The 24,917-nt window shown below is 44.9% G+C and overlaps 2 protein-coding genes across 7 annotated transcripts in view; one reads left to right on the top strand and one right to left on the bottom strand.

The window, feature by feature from the left end:
* The window catches only part of filip1l (filamin A interacting protein 1-like), a 28,827-nt gene extending 11,803 nt beyond the window's left edge, over positions 1–17,024 (top strand). For 3 of the 4 annotated variants that reach the window (XM_077577633.1, XM_077577624.1, XM_077577642.1), the window contains exons 4-6: positions 644–822; positions 10,654–13,384; positions 16,592–17,024. In XM_077577633.1, the coding sequence (XP_077433759.1) occupies positions 644–822; positions 10,654–13,384; positions 16,592–16,798 (3,117 nt within the window). In that variant the 3' untranslated portion in view covers positions 16,799–17,024. Of the gene's footprint in view, positions 1–643; positions 823–9,265; positions 9,411–10,653; positions 13,385–16,591 lie in introns of those variants that run through there. The other variant, XM_077577651.1, reaches the window with a different exon arrangement.
* On the bottom strand, positions 594–24,917 carry ect2l (epithelial cell transforming 2 like). 3 transcript variants are annotated; one of them, XM_077577673.1, is made up of 22 exons: positions 24,740–24,917; positions 23,977–24,089; positions 23,747–23,909; positions 23,412–23,670; positions 23,182–23,332; positions 22,160–22,277; positions 21,915–22,080; positions 21,654–21,782; positions 21,490–21,582; positions 21,208–21,417; positions 21,038–21,141; positions 20,745–20,852; positions 20,588–20,674; positions 19,504–19,613; positions 19,279–19,426; positions 19,105–19,178; positions 18,872–19,028; positions 18,737–18,802; positions 18,569–18,657; positions 17,726–17,898; positions 17,494–17,659; positions 594–799 (listed from the first exon to the last, which is right to left on the bottom strand). In XM_077577673.1, the coding sequence occupies exons 1-21, from the start codon at positions 24,815–24,817 to the stop codon at positions 17,526–17,528; spliced, it is 2,730 nt and encodes a 909-aa protein (XP_077433799.1). In that variant the 5' UTR covers positions 24,818–24,917; the 3' UTR covers positions 594–799; positions 17,494–17,525. The 3 variants fall into 3 exon arrangements, with proteins under 3 accessions (XP_077433799.1, XP_077433789.1, XP_077433809.1); XM_077577663.1 differs by lacking the exon at positions 594–799 and having other exon boundaries at positions 17,115–17,659; XM_077577683.1 differs by lacking the exon at positions 594–799 and having other exon boundaries at positions 17,530–17,659; positions 17,751–17,898.

Genomic DNA, 24,917 nt, shown 5'->3' with positions numbered 1-24,917 from the left:
ATGCGTTTTTATTGGTTTAGACATGCAAATATGTCATGTCCACAGCAATCAACTTTCCGAAGGAGTTTAAGCAGAAAATAACTTTAGAGTGAAGTGAAAGTCATTTTGCATCCAAAATATTGTTCATTGTATTATTTGAAGTAAAAAAAAAAGTACATTGAGGTCTTGCGGTGTTAGATTAACTGATCATAAAAGGACTGGATGAGAACTTTTCCAACTGGATGAATGAATAGAACACACCTTGATGAGCTTCTTCAGGTTGGAAGGGGGAAGCTTTGAATGGCAATGATTTTGTCACTTAGTGGACAAAAAGAGGCACGTCAACCATTGCGGGCGCATCATGTTATCCTCCTTACGGCCACCAGGGAGTTCACCGTTGTTGTCTTCAGCAGCAGGCGCTTTCATCTTGTCAGTACTCCCGGCAGGTAAATTGCCAGTCTCACTCTGGACAATTCTTTCGCTTTGTATCAAGGACAGGATTAGATGATTTTATTGGTTGAAAAGGGCACAGCATACATCAATGAACATTTCAATACAAAGAGAAAAAAACGCACTATGCAATGCACTCATATTAAAGCCACGAGTTGCATTTTCACGCTTTGTATTTGTACCAAGTGGCTGATCTTGCAAAAATGTCTTGCAGCTGGACAAGCTGGTGGACAAGCAGAGGGAGACGTACGGCCGCATGCTGGAGCAGCTGCTGATGGTGGAGCAGGCCCACAAGCGGGCCCTGCGCAAAATGGCCGACGAGAAGCGCAACCACGGCGACTTCATGAAGAAGAGCGACGAGTTCACCAACCTGTTGGAGCAGGAACGCGAGAGGTCAGTGCACGTGAAGGCAGCGGCGATGACATCACAGAGCTCCCGCAAGCCCATTGGTTGGCTTGCTGTTCTGTATCATGCGAGACATGCCTTGAGTTGGACTTGATTGAAAACGCATGTTCGCACTCAACACTGGATTGAGGCACTAATTGACTAATGAAAATCAAAGCATACCTAAAAGAATCGAAAGACGACCTTTACAGTATAATGTGCTACTGCATATAGACGGACATTCACACAAAACACAAACAAGAAACAAGTACACCCATTTTTTTTATACACTTTTTGACATACTGTAAATATATTTTAAAAAAAAACATATACGATATTTCAAATACCAACCACAAAGGTCAACAACATATTACAACTATATTTGATCATAATCATGACTAAAACTAATTTTGTTTCAGTGGAAACTCCACCCCTTCAGAATCCCAAACAGAAGGAAAAATGGTTGCAATCTTTCGCATGCCACATAAAATGAGACGGTGGGCCAGATTTGTCCCGCGGGCCTCGAGTTTGACACCCGTGTGATAGTGGATGTGCAAAAACTGTCGCCGGGTAGCTCCCCTTGATGGATTGAGGTTGTGTTGTCGCGTGATGACCTCATGGCATCGCGACTGACGCAGGAGCAGCAGCGGCGTGCGAGCCAGGATGACAACCGCGTGCTAACCGCGTGCTAACCGCCAACAGATGTTGCTTCAAACATGACCTCAGCTCAGAGATCAACAGCAACTGGACACCTTTTCGTCTTCTACAAGGAAGTCAGGGCAGGGAGACAATTTCATGGCTGTCGACATCCTCTAGTTTTGTTAAAAAACAACAACTTGAAGTTGAGGAATGACTGATGTTTGATGGGAATGTAAAATGGATACCGTTTTATAGGGGATGTACAGTATGATGGAATCGTCTGCATCCAATAGGATCGGAAGTTTGCCGTTTGGGACCTCAGAAATTCAACTCTCCAGAACTCTCCAATTAATGACAAAAGTCAAAAAGTCATTGAATTTTTTTTTTTGCTAGTCCCCCCGCCCCCCCCCCCCTCAAAAAAAAATTTGTCCCAAGAAAGTGACTAATTTAGCAACACTTGTTTGGTGATGAAAGTCAAAGTGAACAGATCAAACTTTCAAATAATAATGAAGGTGACCATGCTTGAGCAATTGTGAAAACAAAAGAATGAATGCATTTGTATGGAAGTGCGATTGGAAGGACACGCAGAGCAGCGGCAGCTGCAAACATGACGCGGCACGAAGTCCCTCCGCCTCTTTATTTGCTACGCAGGGCCTGCCATTTATCTCAAAGCCATCTGGCCGCCTTCGCTCTAACAGCGGTGATGTCATCAACGGGTCGAGAACATTCTTGGGCGATGTCCTCATTATCGCTGAGGCGCTTATTATCCACTGCCTTTTATGTTTACAATGATTTCTGCTTTCAAATCACTTCCCGTCCTGTCTGATCGCGCTTGCCTCCGAGGAAAAAAAACGCAGTTACTTTGCCATAACATCCTGGCTAGATTGCGCTTCAGGTTTTTACAGACAGTCAAGTCTGAATTTAGAGGTGTGCACCCTTGGTGTAGTACCACATTATGCCACAACATGCTTGGCAGTGCCAAAAGATATCTGGGGGCATTTGCTTGGTATCAAGTGTTTTTTTTCCTACATGTGATGATGTTCCTTGTGTGTTCATGTAGCCCTTGTTTGGAGATCTATGCTCATTTCCGTTAGCAAATTCGCTTTGTAGGCTTGCGTTTAGCTAGCACACTTTTTGTTTGGCGGAACATTTTGGTGCTAAAATAATCAATGGCTGATTCTTTTGTGTCGGTTTTGCGTTCAACTTCAACTGAGAGTGACAAATAAACAATTTACAGCAAGCACGTTTAACATCCTAGAACTGCGTAAGCAAAACAGTGGGAACTTTAAAGGGGAATCCACCCAATTTTTTTTTGGGGGGGGGGGGGGGCAATAATATTTTCTATACAGCCCCACTAGTCTAAATATGGCATTCTAGTTAAGCAGCAAAATCCAGCCATTTTTATCCATTTCAGAGGGCGGCCATTTTGCCACTTAGCTTCAGAAAACAGGTGAGTTGTGAAAAGAGCAAGAAGATGGAGGATTTGTTTACTCCGCAGCAACTTCCATCAGTTAACTGATTAAGAGGCAAGCCATTTGTAAAGACACAATCTCAAGAAGCTGGCGTGCCTTATTTTGAATAACATTTAGTGGCAATGACCAAATCCATGCTTAATGTGGGCGTGGCGCAACATTCCAAGTAGCTAAAAGTAGCCAAGCCGTTTGCGTGCCCTTTGAAGTTCACCTTCCCTTAAAAGGTACAAACAGCTTCCAGCTTGCGTGCAGGGCGAGACAAGCTTGCCGGACTTGATGGAGCGTCGCCGGAGGTCCCGTTTGAATGATAGTGACAAAACGTGAGCCATGACATCATGCTTGGAGATAAAGACACTTACGGCAAACTTGTACACTTTGTTTTACTTCGTCCATGCGCTCAAATTGGTTGAGTCAATTGTCTACTTGTAACAGAAAAACACGCACCAAACATGGAGATGCAGAGCAAAGCCATTTTCTACCCGGACTTTTCCAGCTGAGGATGCTGGAACGCAGCCGCGCAAAAACCTGCTTTACGAGCGTAAACGGGTTGGCAGTCCGTCACGGGGCAAACCATACGCAGGCAACCGTTAACACTCACATTCACACGCTTTCGGACTGGGAACTCGACACGAACATTGAGGTCCATTTCGTCAAGAAACAAAACGATCAGGCGTTGGAATGAACCCAGTGAATAACAATGACTGATCTTTCCAAGACGGAATAGCACATGCTTAGTGGCAACAGTTTGGGGAAGGTCCTATTCTGTTCCAGCTCGTCTGTGGCCCGTTTGCAAAGGATGGTCCGTAAAGGCAAGAGTTTGGATGAGTTGGCGTAGAAACACTTGACAGACCTGAACTCATATCGAAAATGGGGCAACCATCCACGTTTTCCTCACAATGGAAACATCCCGCAGGGTGCAGCTTTTACACTTGACTTCCTGTACGTGGAACGGCCAATACTTTTGTCCTGATACTTAAGACTAAAAGGAAAAGGTGCTTTTACTGCAAGACGCTTCTACACTTTTGTCCTTGACCATGTGTTGCAAATCCAAACGATTGCGGCAAATGATCTTACTACCAACCTCAGCTTTGCAAAAGCGGGCAAGCAAACTACTTTCTAGTGTAGTGTGTAAAGAATCAAAGTGTGATGATCCTCAGACGACCTCAACATGGCGAGCGAAATACGGCTGCCTAAAAATGCTGCCTGAAACGCATGATGAGGTTCCGTCCTTAAGACTGCCAAAAACGTTAAATAACGTTTAGTAAAATCCTATGGAGGAGTGCCAAAGACGTTAAAAGACGTTTGTTTCAAAACAGAGGTGAAACTAACCATTTTCTATTGTTGATTACTGAAAAACGGAATAAGGTAGAAGCAAACTTTTTTTTCTGATGAAAGATGAGAGTCCAATCTTTCATTTGGTAGTATGTGTGTTTCCATAGTCCAAGCACAACATTTTCTATGGACCTTGAAAGATCAGTCAAAATGCTTAAAATCGGCTGGCACTGGGGACAACCCGTTTCTGAAAACGTCTGGCAGTCAAAGAGTTAATTCTTGTTGACACGCAGAACAGACGAAAGCGTCCTCTGGCATGTGGCGAGTCCATCCACAACGAGCAACACGCTTCCACACGGAAGTTAGCACAAGATCTTATTTTTGTAGCATCACAATGCAAACTTTAGAATCTCTTTAGTTTGGAGGGAGCATGAATTGCATCCTGGCATGACGATTTGTCACTATTTTGCGTTCCCATAGTTGGCCTGAGCAAAGAGAGAAATCTGGGTGGATTCACAAATTCAAGTCAAAGACTGCTCGAATATTTGCTTGAAAAGCACAAAAGCGCAAAATCACAGTAGCTGGCTTGTGAGGCAATGCGGGCAGAATGGGACTAAAGAGGCTTCAGGGGCCGGATCTGATTCCAGGAGTCTTGGGAAGATCCGTCGGTGTAAAGAAGAGGAAGTATCAATGTCAGCATGCCGACAAGCCCGCAAAGAAGCAAGTGTACCGTGACGCGGTCTTTGGGTCACAATCCAGTGATCTGCAATTTGGAGGGATTCACACACTCGGTGCATCGAATCAGCCCCTCCGAGAACTCAGAGTTCTTGTAAAGTTGAATCGGGGGCCCGCCGTGCGCGGTTTGGATGCGGAGCAAAGGCGAGAGGCTAAATGCTGTGCCTCCATCTTGCTCTCTAATTTCATGTAAGTATAGTATGAGCTCATTCCACAACACTCTTTTTCCAAACACAGGAAGTCATGAGCTCACGTTCGAAGAAGCCGCGCATGGGATCCAACTGAACGCTCAAGTGGGACAGAACCAGAATGGAATTGAAGTACAAATCCTTTGCTGGTTGGGCCTCGTTTTCAGCCCACTTAACTCTTTGACTGCCAAAAACGTTAAATAATAACGTTTAGTAAAATCCTATGGAGGAGTGCCAAAGACGTTAAAAGACGTTTGTTTCAAAACAGAGGTGAAACTAACTATTTTCTATTGTTGATTACTGAAAAACGGAATAAGGTAGAAACAAACTTTTTTTTTCTGATGAAAGATGAGAGTCCAATCTTTCATTTGGTAGTATGTGTGTTTCCATAGTCCAAACACATAATTTTCTATGGACCTTGAAAGATCAGTCAAAATGCTTAAAATCGGCTGGCACCCTTTTCTGAAAACGTCTGGCAGTCAAAGAGTTAAACCCAAATGAAGCCGCTACGTCAAAGTCACTTATTGTCATCAAATAAAAAGGAAGACATAGTGAGGAAAGTGGACGGAGAAAAAAGTGGCGTTGTGGGCCGGCTCGAGCTCAATCCATGACTTCTTTTCAGCTTTTAACAGCCTCAGTCACAGCCACTAACAATGATTTGCTGTGGAAACCAACAAGCAATGTTCTTATTAGTAGGGCTGCAGAACAAGTCATCATTTTTATAAGCTAGCGCCATGTTGTAAATAAGAGCACATTCATTGGCATTTTTCGGACCTTTTCCCTTTTTAGACTTGACTGATGCTTTTGCAGAACGGCTTGGATGAAGGCCACCAACGTGTCCTTGTTAACAGTGATTACAAAACGTTAAGTGAGTCAAGTTCTTGCAGTTGCAGTTGGACACAGCCGTGGAAAACAATTTCTTCTCTTGGGCTCCCTGCCGAGCCATCAAGTGGCCAGAAGCAGAATGGGAACTTGGAAGTCAAATGCGACAAACACACTTTTGAATTCAAGCGAAGTGGCAAGAATGAATTGCTCTGCCTCGAGGCAGAAACGTCGGAATCGTGGCTGTCCATGATTGGTGCTGATCCATCTGAAAAACGGATGCTTAATTGCTTGTATGCAAAGAATTGGATCTCTGGAGCACCTGCCTACTCAACAAATGTGAACGTTTTTTGTGAGCTGCCTATTTTCAAAAATCTGGTAAATGCTACTTTATTTATACGGCGCTTTTCTACCTTACAAGTGCTTTAAATTCGACGACTCCTACACCTACAGATGACGCAGCATCAGGAGCAACCGGCCGGGGGTTCAGTATTTTGCTCAAGGATACTTTGAGGTGGTCACAATGGCATGGGATGGAACATCATGGACACCAGGAAACCGTTTTTAAGGTTTCCTGCAGTGAAAAGGAGCCGTGGGGTGCGTCAATTACAGATGGGAAGTCTCGTTCCACCCTTGCTGTCCAAAGGTGCAAAATTGATTTGTGCTTCTTGAGCAGTCCATCACAGAGCAGCACACGCCAATCATTAGAGCCTACAGGTGAACTATTTCTTCTCATCTTTGTTTCAAATAAGTCTTGTTGGAAGAAGCTTTTATGATCGTTTAGAAGAAAGAAAGAAAGAAACAGTAGTAGCAAAAACAAACAAAAAAAGCAGTTGGAAGGGAATTAGAGAGTAGCTGCGATGGAGACAGAATGAGACATTTGGGCTGGATTGCAGGAGGATGACGACATGCGCGTCAGATAGTCAGCGCCGCCGCCGGTCCATTTCATAATGCGCAACATGCGTGAGCAGGCAAGTTCACGTGAGATGACACAATTACGAAGACGCCGCGTTGAGCAGTTCTCTCGCTGGTCTGCTCTTACAGCTGTGAAGTGTTGACACAAGTCAATGGAAAACCATTGCGGAAGCAAGCTCATGAGAGGAAGGACTTGTTGACATTATCATTAAAAAGGGATTTTGGCAGCTCGTTTTTGGAAACACAAATCTGAACACTGAAAAACAAAACGCTTAAAAAAAATCATAGGATACTCACATGCATATGTGACATTCAATATGAGCCCAACAGCGCTTGTGTGTACGTTTATGCCTCAGCAAAAACGGAAATTGAAGCCACAGAAATGGATCGCAATGTAAAGACAATTTTGGAGTTGGATCTTCGGCAGCGTCTCGTCCCTGCACCATCATGTGACGTCACCACATGCTACGGAACGATGAGCCAAATCCAGCCCACTGAATATTGATGGAGACAAGTTGGAGTGATGCCATTTATGACAGCATCGAAAACAAAGTGTTACTTCATCAGTCTTGTCACATTTACAAAACGTGAGGTATACACGCACACTTTTGTGTGATGCTGCAAGTTCTCCTAAAAGGAAGCTACAACGTGATCCGTTTTACAATCAACTCTCCTATTAAATCTTTTTGGATCATGCCCAGGTAAAAAGAAGATCGCCATCTCTGTCATTGGCAGTCACGGCTGAAAGAATAAAAGCTGGGCCCGGAACTGACAGGACCCTTGAAGAAAGCATCACGTGTTATTTTCACCCCTGGCAACCATGACCGCCCATCAAATGGTGCACTTTTAAATAGTGAGACACATTTCCACCAGTTCCAGTCGGATCTTAGGAAGGTGACAGAGACGGACCCTTTAAGTTAAGTTCAAGTGGGGCCAAATTTGTTCTCCGCATTTGAGTCATCCCCTGAGGGAGCGGTGAGCAGCAGCAGGGGCCTTGCTGGGGGATCATTTGGTGATCGAACCCCCCAATTCCAACCCTTAATGCTGAGGATCAAGCAGGGCGGCAATGGGTCCCATTTTTAGAGTCTTTGGTATGACCCGGCCGGGGATTGAGCCCACAACCTCCCAGTCTCAGGGCGGACACTCTGCCACTAGTCCACTGAGCTGGTAACCAGACTACTGAGGGTGATCAATAATTCAACAGCATGGCAGTGGAGTTACTGCCCAAGCCTTTTAAAATGGAAATGTAGAACTTCTGTACATGACCAAATGGAATAAATTGGTTTAAACCTACAAATAGCCCAAACTACTATAATGGTCAATCTTACAACCTACACATACATGTCAACCCTAATTTGGTCCCACCTGTATTACAAACCCATAAAATCCTTATTTTCCCATAAAAATCCTTATGTCAGTTTTATCAATACTAAAGCTGTTTCATGCAATAACATTAATCTTACCTTACTTTCTTTCTTATATGAAGACATTGACAGTATCTTGTTCCAAATGACATTTTATTGCACAAAGAAAAAACAGATTTCTAAATATCACAGGGACGGTTGACTTTTTTGTTGCTTCACATTTCTCTCGTGCAACTTTGATTTCAAATGTTCTTTGACATCGTAAATGCCAGATGCCGCAACCTTAATGTCCCGTCAACAAAGCCAACATGATGCATACTCTTTACCTTAAATAAATCCGTCCATTCCGAACGAAAACGTCCGGTGTATCTTGTTTTTTTGGCCGGCCTGTCCCCCATTTTCTCAACCACTGCGAACGACTCGCAATTTTCGCGCTAACACAAATTTCTTAACTGCGCATGTCAGGAAACTGTTAGAAGTCTCGCGCGATAGACGAGATTTTGTGACCGGTTGTTGTTTAAATCGAGCTTATGCACACGTGTAGCACGTAGCCGACAGTAAATACTAAATCAATTTAAAAAGGGTAAGCAATATATACTAATATTATTATTTTCATGAAAACAGTTAAATCCGTATTCATTTCCAAATACGCCCGTATGCTTTTGCAACACGTAAAAATCCGTAAGAAATACGGACAAACCTTATGGGTTGACATGTATGCCTACAGTATACGCATTATTTGTACTTTTGCCTGAACATGTGTCCTGATGCCTGACATGAGAAGTTTTGACTTTAATTAATCATTATAAATCCTAATAAATTGCTTACTAGGGAAATACTCTGGTACAAGTACTGCGAAAACTCTGTTACTGATGTTAGGTACATACGTAAATGACGTCTTTAAAAGGGAAGAGAATGTGTGGTAATAGTCACACACTGTCTGGTTGTCACATGAACGCCAGCAAAGCAAGAACCCCCCCCCCCCCCCCTCCTCCTTTTTGTGAGCGTGCGCAACGCAAAGCTCCATATAAGGCCACGTTGATGACGTCATGGTCCACAGGCACAGGGAGCAGAGCACATCCCTTGATTGTTTGGTCTGGCTGTAGGAATGCTGCTCAGAGAGCGAGGCAGGCGCGCGATGGAAGGCATAAGAACGCAAGGCAGTGAAAGCGGGAGAAGTTTGGCCGCAGGTAGGCTTGCTTAACTTGATCCAAATTCGAGAAACTTGAGCAGCACACACGTCAAGACACTGTGGAGGATTTTGTTGCTGGAGTGTCACCATGATTTGGATGGCTTCACTCATCGGAATTTCTAATTTCCTAAAACTGTAAACTAATGTGGTTTATTGAAAAACAAAACAAAAAAAAACATTTCTGTATATGTACTTTTATAAGCTGTCAAATCAGTTCGATTGATCTCACTGAATTAAGTCAATCTCTGTAAAACAGTTACAGTAGAAGCAAAAGTAAAATTCGAAAAATTAATTCCTAATTGAACTTCAAAAACAGGAAAAAAAAAGGATGTAAATGAGGGTGAAAGAAGTAAATGTGTTGCATTTACTTAACATTTAAGAATATTTAATTTAACAACAATATATTATAACTCGAGTTGATTAGTGTTAGTGACTCTGCATCGGAACAGCTCAGAGTGGATTTTGCATGTTGTCAGTTTCTTCCCACTTCCTCCAAACATGCATTTCATTTAAGACGAAGCGGTTCATGGATGTGAATGTGGGTGTGAATTCTTGTTTGTCTAAATGCTCGAGCTACACTGGCCAACACACAATTTGTTGTCAAAAAAGTTTCAACAATTGTTGGATATTTGGATGAATCCAATTTAATTCATTTTTTCCTCAAATTGGTTATAGTTTTTGACATACTTCTTTATTTTTGTTTTAAAAAGTGCTAATAATACACACACACACACACATATATATATATATATATATATATATATATATATATATATATATATATTACAAAAAGTTTCATGTTCAAAATAATTCATACCCTCTCTCAATATAGACATGTAGGTTCTAAATTTCCAATCTAGAGTTACAGATAGTCAGACAAGGTTTACTTTCTATGGGATCAAAAGTGTATATTATCAAACTACAAAAATGCCTTCATCATTTTTGTAATGGGCCTGTCAGCTGCTACTAACTTGTAACCCGGTAGTGCTTGTTAAAGATTTTGGCTGTCACTATAGATGCATCTTTACTTTGACTCACAGAAACGTAAATTATTACATATAGTGTGTGATACAGTTGGAATATAAATGATCTGTGAGTTTTCTTATTTCATGTATGAAGTGCAGTACCTTCACAGTAGGACCTGCAACTAGAGGGCTCGGTGGAAAAAAATGAATGTTCAAGAAAGCGGCTTCATTGTCTGAATACTTGAATGTAAAACTTTCTTACTTTCTCTTTTTCAGACTGAAGCTGTTAATTGATCAGGAAAAGACCTACCAAGAACGAAAAGACCAAGAGAACAATAAAAAGGTCACAAGTCTGAAAGGGGAATTGACAAAAGTCAAGTCCTTTGCTTTGATGGTGGTCGATGAACAGCAGCGTCTCAACGAGCAGCTGAATCGACAGACAGCCAAAGTCCAACAGCTGAGTGCTACCACTTCACAGGTTCGGGAGGAGCTGAGCTTAGCCAAGGCAAACCTGCAGGAAGAGGAGCAGAAGGTGTGTCGCCTGGAGGCGGAGCTGCGGGACTGCATCGGTCGACACCATCAGGAGCAGGAGGCCATGATGGCCAAACTGACAAGTGAGGATGCACAGAATCGGCAGCTGCGTCAGAAATTGTCCACTCTGAGCAGACAGCTTGACGAGCTGGAGGACAGCAACAAGACGCTGCGCAGGGCCGAGGAGGAGCTGCAGGAGATCAGGGACAAAATGAGCCGAGGCGAATGCGGAAACTCCGGCTTCATGTCGGAGCTGGAAGAGCTACGGAAAAGAGTGCTTGAAATGGAGGGAAAGGACGAGGAACTGATTCGAATGGAGGACCATTGCAGAGACCTCAACAAAAAGCTGGAAAAAGAAGCCAGTCAAAGTTACAGTTTGAAGGCTGAAGTCAATCAATTGAATCACAGGATTACAGACTTGGAAAAACTAGAGGATGCGTTTAGGGAGAGCAAACAGGAATGCACCTCGCTGAGAAGTAACCTTGACAGGGAAAAGACGGTGTCAAAGGCACTCTCTGGCGAACTGGAAGCCTTGAAAGCTCAAGTGGAAGAGCTGGAGTGTGCTGAAGGTCAGCTCGCAAAGACAGAGTTGACGCTGAAGGAGGACCTCACCAAGTTAAAGACACTGACGGTCATGTTGGTTGATGAGAGGAAGGCCACGGCCGAGAAGCTCAAGCAGATGGAGAACAAGGTACAAAACAGCACTGGCAAACTTCAGGCAGAACAGGACAAGGTCACGTCGGTCACGGAAAAGCTGATTGACGAGAGCAAGAAAGCTTTGAGGTCAAAGGCCGAGCTGGAGCAGAAGACGTGCGATGCCAAGAGGGAGCGGGATGACCTCAAAGCCAAGCTGAGGGACGAGGAGGAGAAGAATGTCGATTTGGAGTCAAAAATCAATCTGATGAAAAAAAGGTTGCAATCACTCGAGACTATAGAAAGAGACTACCTGAGGAGCAAAATCAAAGAGGAGCACGTTAAGACACCCATTGCCAACCGCTTCCAACAAGAGGACAACAAAGTCAAAGACTTGACCCAGGAGCTCGAGCGTCTCCGACGCAAACTCAAGGACATTAAGGTGGTCGATGGTGAGCTGTTAAAAAAAGAGGAGCTGGAATCCTTGGAGAAGAGATTCGCAAATGAGCAGGAAAAGGCCAAGGCTTTGATGGAGGAGCTGGAAATGTCCAGAAAAGAACTTTCCACATACCAGCTGGCTGAGAAGAACGAGTCGAACCAAGAGCACGCGTTGTTCAAACGGCTGAAAGAAGAGGAGGCGAGGTCAAGCCATCTGGCGCAGGAGGTTGCAGCTCTCAAAGAGAAGATCCACCAATACATGGGACAAGAGGACGCCATTTGCCGCATGAAGAGCGACCAAAGCTCGCTGCGAAGGAAGCTCACCCAACAGGAAGTCAGAAACAAAGAACTGGCCAGGGAGATGGAGACGCTCACACGGGAGCTTGAACGATATCGGAGATTTAGCAAAAGTTTGCGCCCTGGCATGAACGGAAGGCGCTTTTCGGATTTGCACCTTGCCACCAAAGAGGTTCAGACCGAGCCCCGCGACCTCTTGACGGCGCTCCCATTAGAGCATGCCATGCTGAACGGCAAGCTGTGTGACGAGAGCGGATCCGAGGACATTTACAACAATTGTCACCCTTCCGTCGTAAACAATAACAACCTCAATAACAACATGAGAAGAGTCCCGTGCGCTAAATCCAACGAGGGCCCTCGCCATCCCATCGGCAAATTACAACCCCGGCCCAATGGTAACCACGTACAGACTGGAGATGTGGTATTGACCCACAATCCTGGCCAGCCGCTTCAGATTAAAGTGACTCCTGAGCACGGGCACAAAATGGCGACACTTGAGATCACCAGCCCTACCGCAGAGAACACGCCGTCCTTCACCAGCACCGCCGTCATCCCCACAAGCGGAGGTCCGCCCAAGCAGAGGATCACCATCATCCAGAACGCGGCCATTTCCCCGACTGCCAAATGCAGCGGCTCCCCAATATCGGACAGGCCTTGCTCGCCAGAGAGGGGGCGCTCTCCCCTCACCATGGCAACATACTCCAGAGCCCTGACCCCTGACTCGTGCAACTCGCTGACCCCCGACAGATCCACGTCCCCAATCCAAATGGTTTCGGTCGCAACGGGCACCCCGGAGCGCAATGCCTCAGCTGAGCCGGCGGAGGTCCCCGGAGGGCACGCCATCTTCCGCGTGACCCCTGAGCGCCAGAACGGCTGGCAGGTGCAGAGGTCCAACAGCTCCGGGCCAAACGTCATCACCACAGAGGACAACAAAATCCACATCCACTTAGGGAGTCCCTTCATTCAGAGGGTCGGCTCGGCGGCACTTCAGGAGCGCAGGATCGCGAACGGCGGCGGCGGCGCAGCAGCCAAAAGCAAGAGCAAAGTCACGAGTAGCATCGTGATTAAGCCCAACGCCACCCAAAGCCAGCGGCCAGCGCAGATGACAGTAAGTAATGTTTATGACTGACCCTTACGACACCTTTCTCCACCCTCAACCTCCATTCCTTCACCCAAGAGACCCAATACCGAACCCTGACCCTGATCCATTGACATGTTGTCTTTCTTGACTCGGACGTCTCAGACGGGGATTTGATTGTAGTTGCTTTGCTTTGCTTGGTCTCCTTTGATTTGCCTCAACTGGACTAAACTGAGTGCACGTACTGTGTTGCAATTTACACCGATGTGTTACACCATTTGTCCTATCATACGTCGGAGTTTGTTTCTGAGAATTAAAGGTGCTCTAGTTTGTCATTCATGCTCACCCGCCTCATTTATTTACTGAATGTAGCATGTTTTGGTTGTGTCATGCGTAATAAAAAAAGAAAGAAGAAGTTGTTCTTTAAAGGGGAACTTGACTCATTGAGCCATTTCCGGCAGTAAAAAGTTCATATTTTGTCTATAATTAATGTGATGACTTTTTCATGAACAATTAATACCTTTAAAAACAATTTTTTCCACTTGCTGTCGACATCACCTGTGCTGACAAAGTAGGTAACGACCAATCTTGGCTCGGTTTGCTGACCAAACCCAAAAAACAGGAGAGCTGTGATTGGTCGTTAGCTACTTCCTCAGCACGGGTGATGTCATCTTCAGTGGACAGCAAGTGGACCGTTTCGTTCTTAATACCTTTAATGTATTTGTACGTGAAATATAATGAAGTTATCAAATTCATTCTGGACAAAATGTGAACTTTTTACAGCTGAAAATGGCTCAATGAGTCAAGTATCCCTTTAAGTTGATTTTGGTCGCATGTGCAGTTAACATTTTTGCACTCACATTTTCGTCAATAATTAAGTTCATAATTATAACTTTTGTACTGACATTTTTAATGGCACTGGGTTATTCAAACTCATAAAACTGAGCTACCAAAGTCCATTGAAGTCTCCACAATAACAAAGGAACCTCTCAAACTTAATACAACAACTTAGTTAGCGTCCAGTCGTATGACTGGCAGACATCGACCAAGCTTTTTCTTTCTTTGCCTTTTTTTTTTGTACACCACAGCAGTTAGTTTGATTAAAGTGTAGACTTCTAAAGAATTTTCATTCCTCACAGGTCGCCATTTTTAGTAGGGGAGCTCAAAAACGATGCGGACATTTAACATAGTGGGTCAAATGATACTAGAATGTTGAAGTCTTGTAAGAATGCGTTGCGGTCGACAAGTGCTTGAAATGCATTTGGCAGCCACAAACGTCACCAACGTTGGAGTTTCTTCCTTGGAGATGTTTCGACAGGACTTCACTGCGGTAACTTTGAGTTGTTGCATGTTTGTAGGTTGTACTGCTTTTACTTTGACTGCAATAAGTAAGCAGAGGAATCCTTGCAATTTTCCTATTCAAAGGTATCCTTGACTCATCGAGCCTGCTGTTGTTAAGCAGATATTTTTTGCTTATAATTTATGTGAAAACGTAAATATTTTAAAAACGAATTGTCCCGCTTGGTGTCGACTGGAGATGACATCACCTGCGCTGAGGAAACAGCTAACGACCAATCACAGCTCAGTTTGCTGGCCAAATCCTGAAAACAGGTGAGCCGTGATTGGCCGTAACCTATTTTCTCAAAAAAGCAGGTGATGTCACCTTCAGTTGACAGCAAGTGGAAAAATGTGTTTTAAGGTACATGAAAAATAATGAAGGAATAATCAAATGAATTGCAGACAGTATCCCTTTAAAGGATAGGAAATAAAAAATTGGCACCAAGTATTTGGCATAACAGCAATGTTGTAAATAATATGAAAAACAATAAGGCAGTTCAGTAGAGCAGACCTAATGTGAAGTGTGTTAAGCTTTTCCCCAACTCGTCAAGCCGGACCCGCGCGACAGTAAGGAGATGATTAAGTCAGGCATCAAATTGAGCAAATATGCTACAGCTGAAGAAACTGGATCCTTCGTAGGTCTGGGCAGGAAGACATGATGCATGCTCAACAAGATGCTATTCATTAGTGCGACGTCTGAGAAAAGTCAGCAGCTGGGTCGGCCGTCTGTGATTCACTTTGGATTGCCGGCACGAACGTTTCTCAACAGCTGCACTCGAACGTCTCCAATTTCCAGAACGGACCACCGTAACCACGGTGACCAGCAAGCGCAATCAAAGTCCGATAACGCTGCGCTAGGGGCCTCCTCCAAACGTACCGCATCACATGCAAGTGGGCATGCGGGTGCCATGAATGTGACCGCTCTCCTGCACCGGCACCAAAACAAAGCTTCTGTTTGGTTGCTATGGGAACAGCAAGAGGAAGCTCAGCTCCTGCTGCAGCAGTGAGATGCCAAATGAGAAAATAGAATCCCACGAAGCAAGTATTGACACATATTCCTGCCTCGAGGCACTGACCGAAGCTTACATTAAATGTCACTCTATACCAATCAATTTCAGTGAGAGGTCACAGAAGCTGTGTGAACAGAGGTGGCTAGCTAGCGAGCTCATTAGCAGGTTAACGAGCACCATGGGAGCTAGCTAACTAGCACGGTGGCAGGCTTTTTACTTTCTGGACCCGGCATTTGCCACCGTAAACTTTGGATCGCACACTCCACAATGCTATGCCTGCCACTCTCGTACTAGCTTTTGAACAAAGATGAAGTCATAAATACAGTTGTTATGCTAAACTACTGACGCCATTTAAGGACACAGAATAATGTTCAACAGATGAAAATAGTCAGCGTAGACATTTCAAAAGTGTGTGTGTGTGTGTGTGTAAGACCAAGTTTTATGAACCAAAAAAATCATCTTCTAACATTAAGTCCTAAAAATCCAAATTGTCAAATGAAGATGAGATGAAAAAGTTTCAAAACAAATGTACAGTACTATTATTATTTTCTTATAATATTCCTTCCTCTCAAATGTGAATTGGATTACCTTAGCGCTTAAAGCAAAATGGACTAATCTACTAATCAGGTTAGGAAAACTAACTGATGAACGTGTTTTTCCCATTTTCTGACATTTTTCAAATCAAACATTTACAAGTCATTCCCAAACGACGTCATGTCAACGGTGTGTCTGCAACATCTGCAACCAAGGGAAGTGTTTTGTGGAACTTCTTCCGCGCGTTTGGCTCCACCTACAGGCCACTTTTTGGTCTTACACCCAAACCATCTTCTTGAGCTGCTCGTGGCACGCAAACCTCAAATGACTTTGTCTCCTCTCTGCAACCCTCCAGATACCTCAAGAATCATTCCGACGGCCGGGGCCGACGCGGATCCCAAAACCAAAGGGCTGCACGTCTGCCAAAGGGACAGGCGGCAACGGGGCGCAGCAGAATAGGAGCCAGTCACTGAACAATCCTCTAAGCAGCGGCAAAGATCCGGCTGTGCACAGAACCAACAACAACAACAACAACCCAAATCTCGCCAACCGCAGACTTTAGTCATGGAGAAATAATAGATGAATGAAAATGTGAGCTACAATAATTCCTTGTATTCAATTTACAATCTGATGACCGGAGAAGAGAAGTATGTAGTAGCTGCTTTTTGTTTACTTCTCATCATGTCAGCATCACCGCAACTCGGGTCAAGCGCAATAGGAAGGCTATTTGATGAAGCTGTATGTTACCTTATTTGTATTGATTTTTTATCAGTTGAAAAATAAATGATTAAAAAAAGACTGGAGACTAACTTTTTTAATGAAACCGATGATGAAATGGAGAAGTCGTAACAAAGATTTTTTCCTACCCGTCCCCTCTTGGTTCAATAAAGGCCTTTTTATATTGGAACATAAAAGCTTCAAATTCCATTTCAACATATAAATTCTGCAGCAAGATTTGTATCTAATAAAGTAGTGGCTCCATTTAATATTCACAGCACCTCACATTTTCCACATTTTATGTTACAGCCTCATTCTAAAATGGAATACAGAGAAAATTTTAATATACGGTGATTTCTACAGTTTCTCTACAAAATAAAAAACTTTGCCATTATGGGTTGTGGCATGTAGAATTTTAAGGGGGAAAAACGACAAAATGATTGTTTCTGTAACGTTGTATTATGCACTGTATGCTTTATCTAAAAAGTAACCATGATGCATCCTAAACATTTTGAATCGAGTCCAACTTTTTGCTCAAACCTCCTCGTGCCCTCGTATCGTCGTCTCGCTGCTCATCCCGTGGATGTCAGCGTTGTTTGCATGGCGCCGCCCAGCACGCACAGGAAGTGGTCCATCTCCTCGCCTCGCTCGGTGGCACAAACCCACGAGCGGGAGGGACCCTCCAAGACGAAGGCGTGCTTCACGTCTATGAAAATAGACGAGAAGCCAATTTAAGCGCGTGGCCATTTTGAATGCGCGTGTGGCAACTTACAGCGCGAGTGTGTGATCTTCCTCACAGCCAGACTGGCGAGCGCCACAGAAGCAAGGAAGGTGTGCGTGCTCCTGTGCACGAGTGCGAATGCTGTATGTTGTTTCCGCTTCCGTGTCAACATCAGCACGTCGGTGAACAGGAAGAGGCTGACGTCTGCCACGTGTTGGAAGGCCCTAATCAAACATGATGCACACAAGAAACTTAAAAGCATGTTAACATCTGCATCGGCAGCACTGATACATGAGACACAAATTGGATTCCTCTGCGTACAGATAGATGATTTAGAACCTACATCATCAGGGGTGTCCAACTTTTTCTTCCAACAACCGCATACAGAAAAATGGAAGGATGCAAGGGCCACTATGATAAAAGCAATCCATCATTGTAGTCCAGTCCTCAAATGCGCGTGCATTTATTTTTTTTACTTTGCCATACTAGAATTGTACAGCAAAGTGTAATTGCACATCCACTACAGTAGGTGGCACTCTCGTTGTCAGAGAGTGCACAAGGAGTATTAGCATTAGTTTTAGCGAAGATTCGTGATTCACGTTATCGGCTGCTGTAACGGAATGATCTTCATTTTGCCGCGGTGTTATGAATAGAAATGATAGAACCAAACAAGGAAGTGAGAGGTGAGAACAAACTTCTTCTCTTCTCCTGCCTTGCATTCAGTGTAGAAAGTAAGACATGCAATGGAGGCAAGCCGCACGGGCTGCGTCAATTGTTCATCTCAGTACTGTACTAAAAACCGTCAGCAGGCCACAAAGGGCCACTACACGCCCGTCCTACGCGTGCACCATATTATTAGTCACATTCTCAAAAAGCAAATGAACATTCTATTACCTGAGAGATTGCGGTATGTGCTCATTGGGGCTGTGTAGCAAAGCGGCATCCTGACTGGTTATCAGCTGCCGGTTTCCCTCTCTCAGACTCTGCATGCAGACACACACAAATGTCAAAAAAAAAAAAAAAAACTATTTAAAATGCGTGCGTCAACAAATATAGTTCTACCGGACAGCCTTGGATCATCAGCTGGGTTTCCTCTAACAGCCGGTCTCTTTCACAATTACGCTTTAGCTGAAACAAGACAAAATATATACCATTGAAGTGTTCACTGCGTGTGTGTGTGTGTGTGTGACTTTCTACCATTTGGATGAAGTGCGAGTATCGCTGCAACGTGTTGAGGGCGGAGGAGACGTGCGTGTGATCAGGATGACTGGCGTGCGTGTGCAAAGTCAGAGCTTGGAGCAGACTTGTGTACTCCTGGATTCTCCACACCGGACACAGTAGCAGCTCCTGCAAACTTGAAAACGCAGAAACACATGAAACTCGCGTGACGTTGACAGCCAAAAATGAGTGTCGACAGAGCGCAAGCGTACCTTAGCATGTGCGTTGCCAGAGTTCTGTCAGTTCTCTTCAGGAAAGCTCGAAATGCCGGCTTTGTATCCGTGCACTGACGGGCACGCAAGCAACATTCTCCATAAAGGACTGTTGCGATGATATTCACAAGGACAAAACAACACAGAAGCATAAATTGCGCAAGTCGTCGTTACCTTGTCAATGGTACTCAGAGCAGTTGTGTAGTTGTTGAGGTAGTTTGTGTAGACTGGGAGGTGTGCGCACAGTTTCAAGCACACGTCGCCAACACACTGCTCGGCGCCCCACTGACGCAGTCTGCCATCTAAATCGGCCTTGAAGACGCTGTCGCCAAAACAAACGGCCGGGAAATGAGGAAAAGAAACGAAAGCGGGAACGCCGAGTGTGTGCGTCGTGCGCACCTGTTGAGGTCCAGGATTTTTGCAACGGGGCTCAGGACAACAAGCATGTCGGCAGAGCTGAGAATGGCTCTGTTGGAGTCCAGAGCCGCTGCCAGAGGCTCCTGGTACGCCTTCGGCACAGACGGAAATGAACCACGTTACGAATGGTACAGAAGTTCGGCTTCCCACAGGACGATTGGAAATTGGAATGTCCTGAGCTGCTATAGCCTACAGTTGCTTTGGCATGCAGGCAAAGTATGTGATCCCGTAGATAAAGATATCAGACTGCTTGACAAGCAATGTGGAATCCTTCAAATGTGTCTTTTACAACATAAAACTCTTTTACTGCCAAACGTTATCCACAAAGGCAAACCCGACAGCGCCGGCCGATTTTGAGCATTTTCACTCATCTGTCAAGACAAACAGAATCTTGTGTGCTTCTTTTCCTTTCAGGGGTCGCCACAGCAAATCCTGATTCGACCTTATTCCGTTCATTTCATAATCCCCATTTGAAAATAGGTCATTTGAGTGACACCAAGCAGAAATGGAAAAACAGAGAGAGAGAAAAAAAAAACTTTTTGTGAAAAAATACATTTTTTGCACAACAGTCACTTTGACACAAATATTTTTTGTTTAGTGGCACTCTGTGAATTAGATTGAATTTGACAAACGCTTTGACATTTCACGTCATCCTTGGAAACGTTCAATTTTCTAAGATCCGCCATGTTTTCATGTCATTTGATACACTGGGAGCCCATTGAAAAGAGATACAATCCTGCCATCTGCTGGCCAAAGTAAGTGGCTGTTTTTGGACTTTTCATGCCCGTTCACAAAGCAGCGCTGCACAAGATGTTGCACTGGCCATTGAGAAAACCCCCAGTAGTAAACGTCAATTGACGTTTTGGACGGTATACAGAGGGCGTGTCCTTAATGCCAATTGACGTTTTTGGCGGTAAAAGAGTTAAAAAAGGAACCGTGTGTCAGTGCAAGCCAGAATGCCAATTATAAAGTAGTACATATATAATCACACTTGAGTATATTTAGCAAGATGATCAATAAAGGAGAGACTGGTAAAGTCAATCATGGGATTGGCAAGACGGCAAACCTTGACAATAGCGCTCAGTCTGCCGATGTAGAGAAGCTCACTGAGTTGCAACTCTCTGACAACGACGCCTCTCCAGTCCAACTGCGTCTGCAAGAAGAGGCCAGCAAAGACGAAGACGCGGCCGTTGGCTGCCACTGGGAAATGACACACTTCATACCTGAGGAAGCCCCGACACCAGAGAGACGTCGGGCACTTGCTTTTCCTCTCTCGTCTCCTCGTCAGTCCATTTGGTCAGGAAGGCCGCGAGAAACTCCAACGGTCTCGCCTGAAGATACACGCAAGACGAGCCAATTAGTCCACAATGACGGTCAAAGCTTGATGTTGCTATGTTTGCCATGTTGGTTGCTCAAGAAGGAAATTCAACCACTTTTTTGCCAGTGCTGCCAAACCAGGATCGGGATCAGGATCTGTTCTCCCTGCTGGTCTTGATGAGCAAGTGGTCCCATTTACCTCTGGATGTTTGCTGAGAAGAGCGAGTCCCTCCGTGAGCGCCACACTCAAGTCTTCTGACAAACACAGATCCTCAAGACGGACGCTCTCCCACAGAGAATGTCCTGTAGAGTCACCAGAGTTCAAAGGCTGCAGGATTCCCAAAAGCCTGCCGGAAGCGCAAGACCCACCCAAAGCTCTGCCGCGAGCTTGAAGGCCGACCTGCTGAATCCGGAACTGCAGACACTTTTTCATCTCCTTCAGAGCTTCCTCCATCCAGTGGGCCTGTCGGCACCAGCCCAGTAGGACTGGCTCACTGACGTAATGGAGCGCCGGGAGTCCTGGTTGCGGGTCGCTGAGCCAGATGGCGCCGATGCTGCCGTCAGACCAATCGCCAAGGACTGAAGGCATGCGACAAACAACTTCATGGCTTATAGAAGACGATCTTAGCATCTGTTAGCTGCAGAACTGACTATTTTGAAAACTTCCAGTTGCGAGACCCATCGGCGCCCGGACCTTCAGACCCGTAAGAGCGGCCAGCTTCTGCATGAGCGCCACACCTGAAGCTGAGAGAGAAAGACCGGCGGATGAGTCGCTGAATTGCTACTGAATCGCAGCCAGAATGGAGATCACCCACCCGATGCCGCACATGGCGAGAAAATGTCGATCTCGCCGCCTTGCTCGGCACGCGCCACCAGAATGGAGACTTTTTGCCAGAAATCTCGGTGGGCCGCAGTCACGATGCTTCTGTGTGATAAGCAGCTGTCTGCAGCCACAGAAAACAAAGAAACAACATACGCCTGCCTCAAAAGCTCCTCGTGGTTCGAAATCAAAAATGTTCATCAGGACCAATAAAAGAATCTCATCTGGGTCTTCAAATGCAAAGACAAATTCTCACTGTGAAAGACGTTCACTTCTTCTGCTCCTCCTGGTGCTAACAGGCCCAGCCTTTCAAAGGTGTGACCAGAAGCAGCCCCCTCCACCTGGGACCACAGTGCCGAGAGGGTCCCTTGGTGGTCGTAGAGGACCACAACCACATCCGCCTTGGCGCCGCTCAGCACCAGCTGCAGGACACAAAATGATGGCAAGCGCTAAAGCACACCTCTGCTTTTCAATCGCGCCTTCTTGAAGCTGCTGGATCACCTCGTAAGCAGGAATCTTATTGGAGAGCAACAGCAAGCTCTTTGCAGGATGCCGCAGAATGTTGGAGGGTTCGAGCGGCGCAGGTCTGGAGACGTATTTGGACAGTTTCCCACTAGCTCTGTTCACAATATTTCAAACAGCACCTTAGCTTATTGACAAGTGCGATATTGAGGAGTGATCAACTTGAAGTTTGTGCACTGGGGCACATCATGCAGGAACAGGAACGTGATTTGCACCAAAAATGTAATTCTTCGTGGACACGGTTAGCCTCGCAATTCTAATTTCTGGGTTCAAATCTTAGCTCCTCCCTTCATGTGTGGAGTTTGGTGGCTACTCCTGTTCAGTTAAAGACTCAAAATTGTCCTTAGGTGTGAACATGATGAGTGTTAGTGTCCTGTTTTTTTTTTTTTTTAAAGACAAAAAAATGGCTGTGCTTAACCTTGACCCGTTTCGGCCGGCGTGACGTGTCTTATCCGCTGATGTTCCTGGGCGTAGCGGAGCTGTCATGTGACGCTCCACGCATAAGATCTACTTCTCTGGAGATGATGGAGCCACGGAGGGCGTCGTCGGCGTCAGCTGATAAGACGACACGTCCCAACTGTCAGTTTGGCAGCTTCTGAGGAAGGCGGCGGTCGATGGCGAAAGCGGTCAAGGTAAAGCACAACCTTTTTTTTTTTTGTCTTATAAAAGAAAAACCACAGGACTATTTCGATGTGTAGACAAGATGAGCTTTTTTGGCTTGAGTGTTAGCGCTTGTTTGTCTATGTGAATGATGACCGGTCCACGGTGCAGCCCACCGCGATCGCGCTCAAAGTCAGTTACGATTTGGCTCCGGCTCGCCAGTGACCACAATATAGAAAAAATTCAACGTCATTCCCAAGAATTAAACTACAGATGAGTCTAATTATCACCATTTGAGGAAAAAAAAATGCTCGCTTACTTTTGAAAGGGGGTGTAGATATTGAATTGATATGGACTATTGTATATTATGATTCCAGAATGTTGCACGATTTATTTGTGACCTGCTGGAGCTTCGTCCCGTGCTTTTCTCCAAGCTTAGGCCGCTGCTCGAGCTCACACTCAAGTCAGGAGGTCCAGAGGTCCTGACTTTGATTGCTGGGCTGGCCAACTTTGTGCTGCTGCTCCAGGCTTTTCTGCTTGTCAGCGCTTTTCCTGCAGAAAGAAATGACATAGGCTACATTTGTTATGCTTCTTTTTGCTTTAGACTTCACTCTTGGTTGCTTTCACTTACTTTTCTCCTCATGAATCTTTGCTCTGATCATCTGCCTGATTAGTCTCTCTTTCATTATCTCCTCCTCTTCTTCTTCTGCTTCCTCCCAATCATAAAGTTGCCCGGACGTCTGATATTGTTCTGCCTGATGAGGAGTCCGCCTGTCGGGTGTGTTGAGGCAGGAGATGAAGTGGTTCTTCCAGGCGCCAAACTCCTTTTCTCCAGGCATGTAGGGAAGGAACCAACCTTGTCGTACGCAGCGCCCCGCCCACAGACAGTCCTGAGGTTGATTGATTTGAGCCACGGGACAGCACAGGACAGATTATATACAATCGTTGGCCTTTCGACCTTCCCACCTGTTCAGACAGAACCCTCCAGTGCCAGCTGACTTGGGCGGCGGAGCAAAGGTCCAAAGGGGACAGGAAGGACATGATGTAAAGTGACAGGAAGCGGGGCAGCAGCGCCGTGAAATCCGCTTGAGTGCTTGGAAGCGTTTCACTCAGCAAATCTTTACAGTACCTGCTCGGGTGATTGACAACGTTGTCATATGTGCATTTTACAGGAGGAGAGAAAAAAAGGGCTTCACCTGAGCTGAGACTTTGTGCACCGCGTGAGCACAGAACGCAGCATGTATTTCCTCTGTCGGTGAGTCCACAGATCAAACCAGTGCAGCACCAGCTTGATCCGCTCTTCAAATAACTGCTTGGGAACAAACATTCAGCACAACTTGTACACTTATGTGCATCTAATGAAATCAAACACCAGCTGATTGAGGAGGGTGGGGGATCTTTTTTTTTTTTTAAACATAGCTTAATGATCTGATTTTCTTTTCTAATAGAGGAATCATTTCAAAATTGGAGGACAACAAATGTGAATTTTATTTTATAATTGTTTTCAAGAAAGCATGAAATGAAACTTTGTGTAATTTGAATTAGTTTTAAAATATATTGGAGAAATTCTTTAGAATTGAAAAGTTTAAATTGACATCAAACAATTTTGTTTTTAGTATACGGTAATTGTATTGTTGCAAATCAATGGCCTACTTGTTGCTAAAGTGCAAGCTAGCTGTGTTGTGTTGCTAAACTTTCTTTTCTGATAATATGAGCAAGGTTGCGTCGGTTTGACTGACACATTCCAGACTGAAAACACTCAAAAACAAATTGGGGGGGGAAATAGAAGACTTATCAAACAAAGCGTACTTGAAACTTGTGGAATCAAACGTATAACTAAATCAAAAATGCTGGTGACGATTCGAGAACAACCCATCTATAACTTGTGTAAAACACCAAATTGTATTTGTATAACAGTAAAGACGGGTTCTAACCCCCACGTCATGCCGTGCGTATGACCTGCATGTTCTCTGCATGGTTGCTCTTCGGAGTCCAGCAGCTGAACAGAGTCGTTGAGTCCAGCTTCTTCTTTTCCATGATTTCTTTAAAAAGCCACGCGGAGGTCCGAGTTGTTACTCGATTACAATGATCGTCACCATATGCAAGTATTGATGCTCCGGGACCGGGTCACTATGGA

This window comes from Vanacampus margaritifer, chromosome 1, assembly GCF_051991255.1.
Source record: "Vanacampus margaritifer isolate UIUO_Vmar chromosome 1, RoL_Vmar_1.0, whole genome shotgun sequence".
NCBI classification, from domain to species: Eukaryota; Metazoa; Chordata; class Actinopteri; order Syngnathiformes; family Syngnathidae; genus Vanacampus; species Vanacampus margaritifer.
Note: the sequence above shows the minus strand (reverse complement) of the source record. Positions and strands in the feature narration are given on the sequence as shown.